The sequence below is a fragment of the Ursus arctos genome, unplaced genomic scaffold (genome assembly GCF_023065955.2).
Source record: "Ursus arctos isolate Adak ecotype North America unplaced genomic scaffold, UrsArc2.0 scaffold_10, whole genome shotgun sequence".
Classification (NCBI taxonomy): domain Eukaryota; kingdom Metazoa; phylum Chordata; class Mammalia; order Carnivora; family Ursidae; genus Ursus; species Ursus arctos.
This window is the reverse complement of record NW_026622764.1, coordinates 76,951,139-76,963,256: the sequence shown is the minus strand read 5'-3', so window position 1 is coordinate 76,963,256 and position 12,118 is coordinate 76,951,139. Positions and strand designations below refer to the sequence as shown.

General features: G+C 44.1%; 1 protein-coding gene across 1 annotated transcript; it reads right to left on the bottom strand.

The window, feature by feature from the left end:
* Nucleotides 1-983: 983 nt before the first annotated feature.
* On the bottom strand, nt 984-8,390 carry GJB6 (gap junction protein beta 6). Its single transcript, XM_026492954.4, has 2 exons — nt 8,234-8,390; nt 984-2,033 (listed from the first exon to the last, which is right to left on the bottom strand). Exon 2 carries the CDS (start codon nt 2,016-2,018, stop codon nt 1,233-1,235), a length of 786 nt encoding a protein of 261 aa, XP_026348739.1. The 5' UTR covers nt 2,019-2,033; nt 8,234-8,390; the 3' UTR covers nt 984-1,232.
* Nucleotides 8,391-12,118: the final 3,728 nt, after the last annotated feature.

Below are 12,118 nucleotides of genomic sequence, written 5' to 3'. Positions count from 1 at the left end.
CACGTGTGTGTGTGTCATACCACTCCAGAGTGACCACTCTGTGACTGACTCACCAGCACCCACTCTCAAGGCATCTGTGTTCAATCTGGAAATCCCTGGAGGGAAAGGTTTCCTCATCTGTGGTTATAAAGCTGTGGGTGCTTATCTCAGTCACCATGGTCTGAAGGACTCAGGTAATGAATGAATTCTTTGAGGCAAGTTTTGTCTGAGAGCTGCATCTGACTTCCTCAACCTCCTCTCTATCAGGGATGAACTGACCAAGAGGACATTTTCTGTGTCCTAAAGCAGCCAAATCCTCTCCAAGCTAAGGACTGGGTGGGCTGCTAAGCTCAGCTTCTGCTCATTTGATGTGAGGATGCAAGAGTCGGGGTTGAACTCCCAGGCAACTCCACCCATGCAACCAGCAGCCTGCCCACCCAAAGTAACCCAACCAATTCATCATACCACGTGAGGGATGACCACATGGAGGCCCAGACTGAACAGAAACCCATAATGCAGATGAAGGCATAGCGATGGGGCTAATCTTTATTGAGGTGAGCACATTCATGTCAGCTGTTCACAATGATTGCAAATTGCCTAGTTTTAAAAAGCTTCCTACTTCCATACAGCTCTGTCTACATTCAGGAAGCAATAAAAATATATTGTACAATGAACAATTTCCACCTTAAGAGTATCATGATAGTTCATAAATTTGTCAATAGATAATGCAAAACTCTATTTACAACAAGATAGGCTCTTTGTAAGTTCAAAATTTAGATACTCATGGCATAATTCTAAAACTAACATCGTATGTTTTCCCAGGTAAGAAAGACCAGTCATTATAAAAATACTTTATATAAATTCAAAGTCAGAACTAAAACATTCAATCCTATAAAAATATCTTTTACTAATCAAAGTATCGATTTCTACATAAATGTTCTTCATCGACAACTGTTACACACTTAAATTTTCAGGAAATACCTAGTATGTCAGACAGTCTACTTAAACATGTTAAATTTACTTCAAGGTACAGTTGTAGTCCTGTCTTAGTTTTCAGAGATGGACCACATATTTGATTATGTTGCATATTAATGGAACAATTATTCTACAAAAAGTTAACTCAAGTCTATGTATTATGAAAGCATTTTTAAAGACAAAGTCTTCAGCCTATGGAAGGGATTTTTATGTGGGCATTGCCTTCAGAAGAAGGCACCACTTTTGTTATGAGTCAGTTACATAGTGCTTTGAAATGTTTAACTTGGAAAGCCTGTGATGGCATTTTGTCCACTATCTGAAATCAGCTCATTCATTTCATTTTGCTTACTCTCTTTTAGGGTGTGATTGGGATGATTTCTTTGTGTTTGCGTTCTTTTTGATCTCCTAAAACATACTTTGAGCAGCAGGTAACACAACTCGGCCACATTAAGCAGCATGCAAATCACAGATGCAGAAATCATAAAAATGGTAAACACGGTTTTCTCAGTAGGTCTAGAGATAAAGCAGTCGACCAGGTTGGGGCAAGGGTCAATCCCACATTTCAACACCCAGGGCAGGTGGTACCCATTGTAAAGGAAGTAAAACACGTACATAAAGGAGGCTTCAAAGATGATTCGGAAAAAGATACTGCTGGTGTACGTCCACCACAGGGACCCCTCTATTCGAACCTTCTGCTTTTTAATGTCTTCTAAGTCTTTGAATTCATTTCTTTTCTCTCCTCGCCTAAATCTGCGGGCAGCCTCGTGTCTGTAGTAGGCGACATGCATCGCTACCAGCAGGGCTGGGGTGGAGACAAAGATGAGTTGCAGGGCCCACAGCCGGATGTGGGACACAGGAAAAAAGTGGTCATAGCACACATTTTTGCATCCTGGTTGCAGAGTGTTGCAGACAAAATCTTCCTGTTCATCACCCCACACTTCTTGAGCAGCCACTACAAGTATCATGACACGGAAAATGAAGATGACGGTGATCCATACCTTCCCGATGCTGGTGGAGTGCTTGTTTACACCCCCAATGAAAGTGTGTAGGGTACTCCAGTCCATTGTGTTGACTTATTCCTAAACAGACAAAAATTAGCAAAGGTTAATTGATGGAATGTTCCTTTGATTTTATAAAATAACATAGTTATGTTATATACCAAAGCAAATTTCGCTTTAAGTATGCTGTGAGGGGCTCTAGGGTTAAGTGGTTAAGCATCTGCCTTCAACTGAGGTCATGATCCCAGGGTCCTGGGATCAAGCCCCACACTGGGCGGCCTGCTCAACAGGGAGTCTGCCTCTCCCTCTCCCTTTGCCCTTCCCCCCCACCCCTGCTCCTCCTCTCTTTCTCTCAAATAAATAAATAAAATCTTTAAAAAAACATGCTGTGATATAACTTCAACCTCCTAGGTTGCTAGTAGGTTTTCTGGTAGGGCATGCCCACTCTAAGAACATGAGAACATTTTTGAACCAGAAATAACTGTTGGGGGTTTTAGATCATCTTGATTCAAGTGAATTCAGATTATATATTAGGTTGCTCTTTGACATTAGTCCAGGAACAGACAAACAAATACATTTCCCAATTTCCTTTTAACCACCATGCGTGTAAGTACTGCATCAGTTTCGTTTTGCTCAAGGGATCACAGAGGTTCCACAGTAGATCTTATTCACTAAATGGCTTATCAAAGAGAAAAAGATAATCATTGGAATGACATGTGGTGTCCCCAGCAGACTAGGAAGGGGAAGAGACCCCAATACTTACTAGTTTATACAATATATTTATGTTTATTTCTAGTTTGAATAACATCATTTCCTGAAATCATGTGTTCTTAGGAGGCCTAATGTCACACACTACTGAAAGTTCCTCTTCTGAAAGAGAATTACAAGCTTTTACAAAAAGCTCTCACTCACTTTGCATGGTAACCAGGGCTGGAGCTAGCTTTCCCTTCCCAGGCACAGGCACCAAGAGCCACGGATGAAGGGAACCAGCAATGCGGAGCCCCTCCCTCTTAATGCACTGATTTAGCATCCTGACAGAAAATATTCTTGACTTCCACAGGAACTTTTGCTACAATTCAAACAGTTGCCTTCTTACCCTACATTGCCACAGGAGACTAGAGAATTAATCAGCATTTGGATCCAAAAAAAAAAAAAAAAAGAACTCAGAATCTTTTGAAAGTGAAGACCTTCTTTTCAGAAAAACAGACTTACACAAATTGTCAAACCTTTTAGAGGACGAGGGAGCCGCCAAATTCCTCTCATCAATCTGTTTTGGGGAGACTTTCCTGTATTTGACTGCACACTGGGGTCAGGCTTCTCCTCGGGCTGACCCCCAACCTCCCTGGCCCATGTCCTGCCCATAGCTCTGCCCCCTGTGCAACACATTTGTTGCTCTTCGAGACAACTGGGTAAGTGGAGGCAACCTCAGCTCCTTCAGGAGTGCTCAGCACTGAGTCTCTGGATGAGGTGCTAATGTGTGTTCCAGAAGCAAGACCCTCTGTTGGTGCTATAAAGTCAGCCAGTCCTGCATTATGAAAAGCAGACCTCCACTTTAGTTGGCTTTCTGAGAAATTCATCTTTGCCCTTGGTTTGGTTTTTAGACACCACCTTTTTCTCAGAAAGACATAGGCCCAAGGGAAAATGCCACCATCCACATTATAGGTGTATGTGGATTCCTCCTCTGTCTGAACTGTGCAGTGGAAGTAGGGGGAACACGCTGTGGAGGGGGTGGGGAGGGGAGCACAAGCTGGGACATAGCTAGAAATTTCTACATCATTAGTTTCTCTCCCTGCCTTCTCCTCTTGCCAAAGCATATGGAGCCCAATTATAGGAAAACCCCTCCCTGTCACTACATTGCCAAGCCAAGTAAATAACAATCATGAAGACTTCCGTAGGCATTTATTGAATGTCTACTGTATATAGATGTTAACTATTTCATCTTTGCATCCCAAGGCACAGTCTAGTTCCCAGCACTGAGTAAGCTCTGAACAGAGCAGCAGAGCAGATGAGGGATGCAGGGAGATCATGGCTAGAGGTGCAGGGGAGAGCTTCCAGAGATGCATTCCCATCCTATGAAATTGAAGGTGTTAGATCACAAGATGCAAGGAGGGAGCATGTAACAACTTAACAAGAAAAAAATGGGGAGGAGACAATGTGACTGCACTTCAGCACATATATTTTCACTTGATTAATGGAGTTACCAGAAGAGAGGATAATTAGAGTGATCATGGAATTTCACAGATGCTTATTCTTTCCTTGAATAATCTGTAAGGAGGAGTCAAAAAGCAGCACTTAATAAACCAGAACCTTCAGACTTTTCAGGGCTCCCAGACGCGGCAGGCCGGCACCAAAGCAAAGGAAGTAGAGCTGGGAATAAGGAACTGGAGAAATAGTTTTGAAGGATTTAGTGCATATTGGCCTATTCCAACTCCACTGGCCAGAGAGAAGTAAAGGAATTCGAAATGTTTATAGATCTTAAAACTTGTCCAAATGCCATGGACTATGAAAAGTTTTAACACAGAATATGATAAGAACATTTGAGTTCTTAAGTCTAAACTAAAATTGAGCCAAAAGCTTACATTGCGGCAGAAATGGGAAAATGCAAATTATAGTTTTAACTTAGCCTAGACTTTAGAGAAACATATTAATTTTTTCAATGAAAATGAAAAGACAGGTGGAATTCCACAGCTGAAGACTTGAAAAGGGGTGTTGGCAAGGGGGCGGGGCAGACAAGAACTCTTTTTTTTTTAGGTTCACTAAATTTATTTTAAAAATTATGAAATGTTTCTTACAAAAGAGCATTACATTCTGCACACTGCTCTGAATAGATGTCAGGGACAAATGGACTATTGTTACTTTTCCTCCCTGTCCCACCCCCCAAAATGTTACAGAGACCACAAAGCAAAGTGTTCACAAGAATTACATGGGGGAATTTTTTTCTTTTAAACCACCAGTGAACAAAAATTAAAATTCACTCACTCTACTGCTGTTTCAAAATTTCAATATTAGTGTTTGCACGCCCTTCCCCCCCAACCCTGTTTGTAAGAACTAAAACATTACATCTGGTGAACAGCAAAGATTTCACTACACCTCACAAGAACTCTTAAGTGTGTTATACAGTTCTGAGGGAGTCAGCTAAGGAAGGGAGAAACTTCAGTAGCACTGAGGAGCTCAGATTTTTAAGCAACTAAGATGGAAGACAATTCAGATCACCACACACAAGTGGAGGGGCCCAGACTTGCAACAACAATGTCAAAAAATTTAATCACTAATTGAGCCAAAAAAAAGTAAAATAAAAAATATGAAAAAGCAAGAAAAATAAGATACTTGAGCCAAAAGAAAAGAAAGGGGTGGGCACAACAGAGCACGAGGCATAATTTTACCTGATAACAGAGAAAAGACAGAAACTCTTCCCCTACTTTATAAAAGAGAAATTATTTAAAAAACTATTTCCAAAAGCATGATACAAGATAGGTGTGGAGCTAGTGTCTACCTTCTGAGAAAGAGATTTTCATATCCACAGTAAATGTATTTTTGATTTTAAAAACTCATCTTGGGGGGCACCTGGGTGGCGGGTGACCGACTCTTGGTTTTGGCTCAGGTCTCATCTCAGGGTTGTGAGATCGAGCTCAGCGTAGAGTCTTCTGGAGTTTCTCTCTCCCTCTTCCTCTGCCTCCCCACCCCCACACTCTCTCTGTCTCTCAAATAAACAAATAAAATCTTTAAAAAAATAAAAACTCATCTTAGATAATATGAATTATAAATTAATTTTTAGTTTATAATGAAAATGATTATAATAAATTTTTCTAATTATTGCTAATTGTTTTCTATCCTGGAAGCATTTCGGGAGGTAGAAACACAAACATCTTGATGTTTAAACATATTTTACCCAGCTGTTCGCCTAGGGGACGGTCCTATTTGTTAATAAAATAGTCCTATTTGTTAATAAAATGTTCTCTAATTAACCAATAAACATCCCCCATTGCAATTTGGTTTATTTGGTTTAATTTGGTTTAATTAAGTACCCAATCAGCAAGTTTTTGATTTATCAAATAAAAGTTCACATTTTCTTAAACCCTCCAAAGTGCAGAGAATTTAAACTCCTCTACAGGTAAGAAGGCTGTTTTCTCCTGAGTTCTTTATCAACAGGCTTCCTGTAACAATGGCACACCTGTGGTCACCTATACCTGCCCTTTTAGCAAGCAAACCAATCAAGGTGCAAAAGGACAACTCAGTCTGAATCAATTTGGAGAGGCTGAAGTCGTGGGAGAGATCAGGAGGCTTTCCGCACGAGAATATAGTCCCGGCTTTCTAGAAGCAGGATCCTTAGCATCCGAGCCTTAGGGCTTCTCCTTCTTAAAAAAACAGGGACAATTATCCTGGCAGTGGTTTTATTTCTTTTGGCTTTTCTGGGTGCCCAAATTCCACATTCTGAAGTTCTACCCAAGTAGCAAAGCTGAACAGAAAATAATCTATTTTACAGTACTTTTGACTTCCACTAAATATCAGTAATTTCCCCTGTGCCTTTAAAGGAAGAAAAAGAGATGCCTAGGTCACTAAGAAAAAGGAGTGATTAAGCCCAAATACAAGTGTGTGCAGCCTACTGGTCACTCAAGACAATCAGGCTAAAGACAAACCACCTGATCTGCAGTGTCTTCCTGCAGGAGCAACAAAGGCCCTATTACTTCTCACAGTAGAAATGACAGGAAGCACTGCTCTCCATATTCTCCGTCACTCCCTTGCCCTACGTGCTCTGCAGGAAAGCCATTCAGTGTAGGTGACCTCATGTTTCCTACAGTGAGAGCTTCTCTTTGGTTCTTCTGTCTAGTCCACATCATTCCTGAGGGTCTTATGTACATGGGTCCTGTGTATTGTTGTCCGTGTGCTAAGAGCAGAAGGTCATCTTGCCTCACAACTGTTCAGAGCCAGTCAGGGAAAGGGACAGGCTTAAACTTCATGACACTATGCTGCAGTCACCCCTAATGCCTGCCTGCCCCTAGGACACTCTTCCCGCTGGAGGAGCCCAGGAGAGGAAGGAGCTGACAGAGGGCAGAAGATTCAGCAAGTTTGAAAGGAGGACATGTGGCTGCACTTGTTCCTCCTAACTGGACCTTTCAGTGGGTTGAAGCCATTTCTGACCTGGGGGGAAGAGACTGCCCACTGGGCCCAACCTTCCCCAGCGTCTCCCTGCAAAAACATAACTCCTGGGGTAGCTTTCCATCAATATTTTGGTTGTAGAAGATTTGAAGGCTGAACGCTCTTTGAAAATTACTTTCCAAAATAACCTCATCCGTTGGAACCCTTTGCAATTAGTAAACAAAATACCTCTTTCCTTTCATACTTTAGACAGGCTGCAGCCAATGGGAGGAGTCTTTTCAATAAAAAGTAATATATTAACTCTTTCTTTGCAAAGATAGGTTTATCTTAACTGGTGCCTCTCTGGCTCTCTTTGAAGGAAAGAATTCATCTGTCTAGCTTCCATAGTCTTGTCTCCATACAAGAATGTGGTTATACTTCATGGCGCCTGGGTGGCTCAGTGGGTGAAGCGCCCAACTGGATTTTGGCTCAGGTCATGATCTCAGGCTCACGATCTCAGAGTCGTGAGATGGACCCCCACCTTCAGCCCCCGAGTCTGCTCCATGCTGCTGAATGGGGGAGCATGCTTATGATTCTCTCTCTCTCTCTCTCTCTCCTTCTGCTTCTCCCCTGCTTGTGTGCTCTCTCTCTCAAAAAAAAAATGTGTTTACACTTCAAGTTACAAGGGTAAACTATCTTTGGTTTTGTGGTATATCTAATCACGGTGAATAACTGCATGTTGCATTCTTGATACTAAAGCTCCAGTCTGGAATAAGTAGCTCTAAGAAAAAGTAAACCATTGATCTTACTTCTGATAATACACACAGTATTATGAAGATAGATTGTTCTTCCCTTTTACAATTCAAATAATTTAAGTAATACGATTTCTTGATTGTTTTAAAACTTAAGAATTTAATCATAACTAGTTTGTTTAACAATGCCACTTTAGTTTCACTGATGACAGAACCAAAACTAAAGCTTTAAAATCATAGTCTTACCCTGTAGCAGACACCAAGAGGTGGAAAGTGTCTTTATAGAAAGTTCTATTTCCCTTTGGATGACCCTTTCAAAGTTAGTCATTGAATATTTGATAGACCTGAGAACAGAACACATTCCTCATGATTTCCACATTAGCTTTGGATAATTGAAGACTTTTACATTGATAAAAACAATGTCAAAGCAAAATAAGCACATCCGGGCCTTACTTCCAAGGACTCGCAGCTTATTGGCCTGGAGAAGATTAGGCAAGGTTCCCTCCTCAAGGGCTTCAGGCTTTCTTCTACACCATTTGATTGCTTAAAAGCCGATGTTGCACAGTAATGACATGAATATCAATCTTTGTGCAGTTTTAGTTCAGGGACGAGGTCACCTGTTGAGGGAAAAATCATAGATGTGGCTATATTTCTTTAACTACTTCTCACGTGTCTAGTGCATGACCTTTGTGGGTAGTTTTTCTATATCCCAGAATTGTTGTGAGGAAAGTCTAGAGACTGCCAGTTTCCTGATAAAATAAAAATAAAAATTTTAGTGTAGATTCTTTTCCTTATCAAAATAATAATAATACCCAATCCCAAACCTCAAGCCCATTCTTTGAGCAATTAAGAAAAAGAGTAAGGGAGTTTGAGGAACTGGATATACTCCTTCATTCCCCAAATCGGCAGTCTAAAAAAAAAAAAATCTCAAACTCTCTCTTTAATCAAGAAGAATCTATGTCTGTTGTCTCTAGAAACTCAGGTCATCCAAGTTACAATCTTATCTCTGATTTTTAAATTTAATGACTCAAAATTTCATCATCCATCCTTTCAGAGTAACAGCTAGTGATAAAATGGATTTAGGATCTACGTACTTCTTCAAAATTAACTCAGTAAAAATGAAAGAACTTTTTCTGTGTATGGAGTCCCATATAAACATGGACAATTCATAAAGTTACATGAATCCATTTAAGAAGTCAAAGAGTTAAAACATTTTCCATTAAGCAGTCTCTGTTCATTCAAGCAAGTCTTTGTCCTTTCCAAAGATTTAAGTCTAACTTGAGTTGAACGACCATGAAAATAAACAAGGAAAAAAGTGCTCCACGGACCCAGTTCCATTCTCAATGTTTCAAGCAAGTAAAACAGAAATCTTAATAAATCATAATGCCGCCATGGAAGGATTATGTCCTCATGGCCAAGAAGCTTGTGTCGAAAATTATTTTCCCATATTTTTATTCTATTTAACATTTTAACTAATGTCTACAAATCACTCATAACTCCTGGAATATTCAAATTGAATAAAAAATGCACAGTGAGGGTTTGCAAGTAAGAATTTTACTTTTACCCTACTCAATTGTTCAGTCAGAGCTTCTGCAATTCTTTTCTTTCTTAAAGCTGTTATAATTCAGAAGATAAAAAGTAAGAAAAAGAAAATGAGGTCACTGTTACCAGTATCAGAATTGGTTTTAAAATAAAAACATGAGTGAAGCACCTGGACTGATTAGTGTCTTCCCAGTTTGGGTCCCTCCGGGAATGCCGATGGGGGACCCTGCACCCCCAACCCCCACCCCAGTTATGTCACAGGCTAGAGGATGTTGAAGTTCTCTCTTCATAACTTCCTTCTCCCCTCCTTGGCAGGGTTCAAACAACACCCCCAAAGACTCCGCCTGATCCAAACAACAGACAAAGCTCTCCACAGGAGCAGTTTTGAGCAGCATCCTGCAATTCTAAGGAAACTGCATTGGGGCAGGACATTTTCTTCTAGAACACTGGTTAGATTCTACTAGAACTGGGACAAGAAAATGCTTCTATGGCATAAAGTCTGCTGAAGGGAAAGAACAATGATACATGGTAACATTCAGTCAGGCACTACACTGACAGTGGGATTCCACCTAGGGGACACCACCATCGCTGCTGGAGCAGGTGTCCCTGCAGTGGCTGCAGGTCCTTACCCCTACAAGCGTCCATAACTGCAGTCAGGCCACACTCACCTGAGGTTCAGTCCTGCTCTCCAGAAAGGGAGGCCAGCCCACTCAAAACACCCGATGCCAGGTAACACCTGGGACTGCTCTCCCTCACTAGACAGGAAGTATCTTTTGGTGCCTCCACCTTTTAACTGACATGTGTCACCAATGATACTTAATTATTGTTGTCCAGTAATTGCATTATTGCCATCTGCGTTTCCCAAGTTCCTTGGGCATACATCATGCACCCAAACGGGTCAGTTCTACCTGGGACTTATCCACTAGCCCGGCTGAACCGGCTTTCCTTTTCCCCAGATCCAAACAGGACTTCGTCAGGGTGACATAAAAGCAAAGAAAATCCAAAATGCCGAAAAGGAAGTGGGGGAAAGGGGCACGGGTCCACACCCTGGCCACTGCCACACACGATGTAGTGTATTTATAAAACCTGTTGTGCAGGTCGAAGGGGGACCATCCAGGGTAAAAGTCAAACCCGTCCATCCTCGTTCCTCCGGGCGCGCAGAGGATTCCAGGCCTTGCCGGGCGGAATCTGGCTGGGGCCGCAGCAGACGCGGGAGGATGCGGATCCACAGCAGATAAGGTTGCCCTGGGCAACCCCAACCCGCTGACACCCACCCCTGCCCTCCGTCAGCGATCCGAGGGAGACTATGCCCTGCAGCCGCTGGGCCCACCTTGGAGTGGTCGCCAGCAAGGGCGACAAGGGCGAGAGAGGCCGCAGGCGGCCTATCTCACCTGCTCGGGGTTTTCGGGGGCAACTGCTGCGCGCGAAGGTCCGAGATGGCGCCGCACGCCCGCCGCCTCACTCACCGCGCCCCCCAGCCCGCCGCCAGCATTCAGGGGGCGCCGTCCCTGGCGCCCGCTTACCTGCTCCGCGGGACTGCGGCCGGGGTCTGGGGTCCGGGGGCGCGGGGCTCTCGGCGCAGGGAGGCGCCCTCCGCTGCAACCGGGCAGCAGGTCCGGCCGGGGCGCAGCGGGCTCTTGGGCCGGTGCCGGGAGTGTGCAGTCGGCGCTCCCGCTCGGCTTCGGGTGCAGGCCTGGCTCCCACCTGCAGCGCCTTTTAACCGCGCCCCACCCCGCCTCTGCCCTGACGCTTCCCGGCGGGCTGCGAGACGCGCGGAGTTCCGACTCGCGCCCGCCCGGGGGCGCGGGGTTCAAGGCGGGCCCTCCCTCGGTGGCGCGGAGTGCGAGGGTTAGACGTGGGGAGCGGGTGGTGTAGGACTGGCCTTCCCTGGAGGGTGCGGGGAGCTGGGGGCCCGGGTTGCAGGACTGACCCTCCCTCCGGGGAGCGGAGCGCTGGGGACTGGCCCGACCTGGTCCTGAAAGGGTGGGGCGGCCCACGTCTCTTGGCCTCTCCGGGGGCTCGCTGGCAGAGCCGGCGCTCCGGGTGGGACACCACTTGGCCCAAAAACCGGAGTGTACTGGCCAGGCGCCTTAGGGAAAGGGACTGGGCGAGTGCGTCCGCAGCCCTTAGCGAGGCTTTAGAAAGAGGTGGACTCGTTGGAATCAGTATTAGGGACAGGTTGTGTTTTTGCCAGGACACATCCTCCTTTTTTTCTGGGCACTGCCACTCTCTTATGGCCCTCCGGGTACCCGTGCACGTCCTTCTAGAGAGTAGCCTGGAGGCACAGTGACTGTTGTTCTTTATTAACTAATGACCATTTAGAGGAGTTGAAGAGGTTATTTTTATTAGTTACCTCCATCCTTTGACACCTCCTCCAGCGGAAGCAGAGTGGGCCTTCCTCTAGCCTAGCGCACCACATAAGGACCCAGCTGGTGCCCTCCTTTCACCGACAGGGCTTAGAATGCCCAGGGTAGGCACAGCGGCTGATGCAGGGGCTGAAATGTTGGGAGCTGTTTAGGGACCCGGCTTCACAGGTTCAAACCTGTCCTACATCAAACAAGAGATGTATGACTTGCTTATTTCACAAAATTGGTTGGTAATTAAATGTCCGCACCTAAACCATTCACTAGTTGTTGGGTCATCTTCTCTCACGCAGCAGGATTAGTGGTGGTTCCTAAGATGTCTCTTCAAGGTCCTGAAAAATGAACCAAGACTATAAAGAACCACCTCCAGAAATATTTTGAGGACAGCAAGATTCTCAGAGAATTGCCCTGCCTCAGATAGGTTTAAAACACT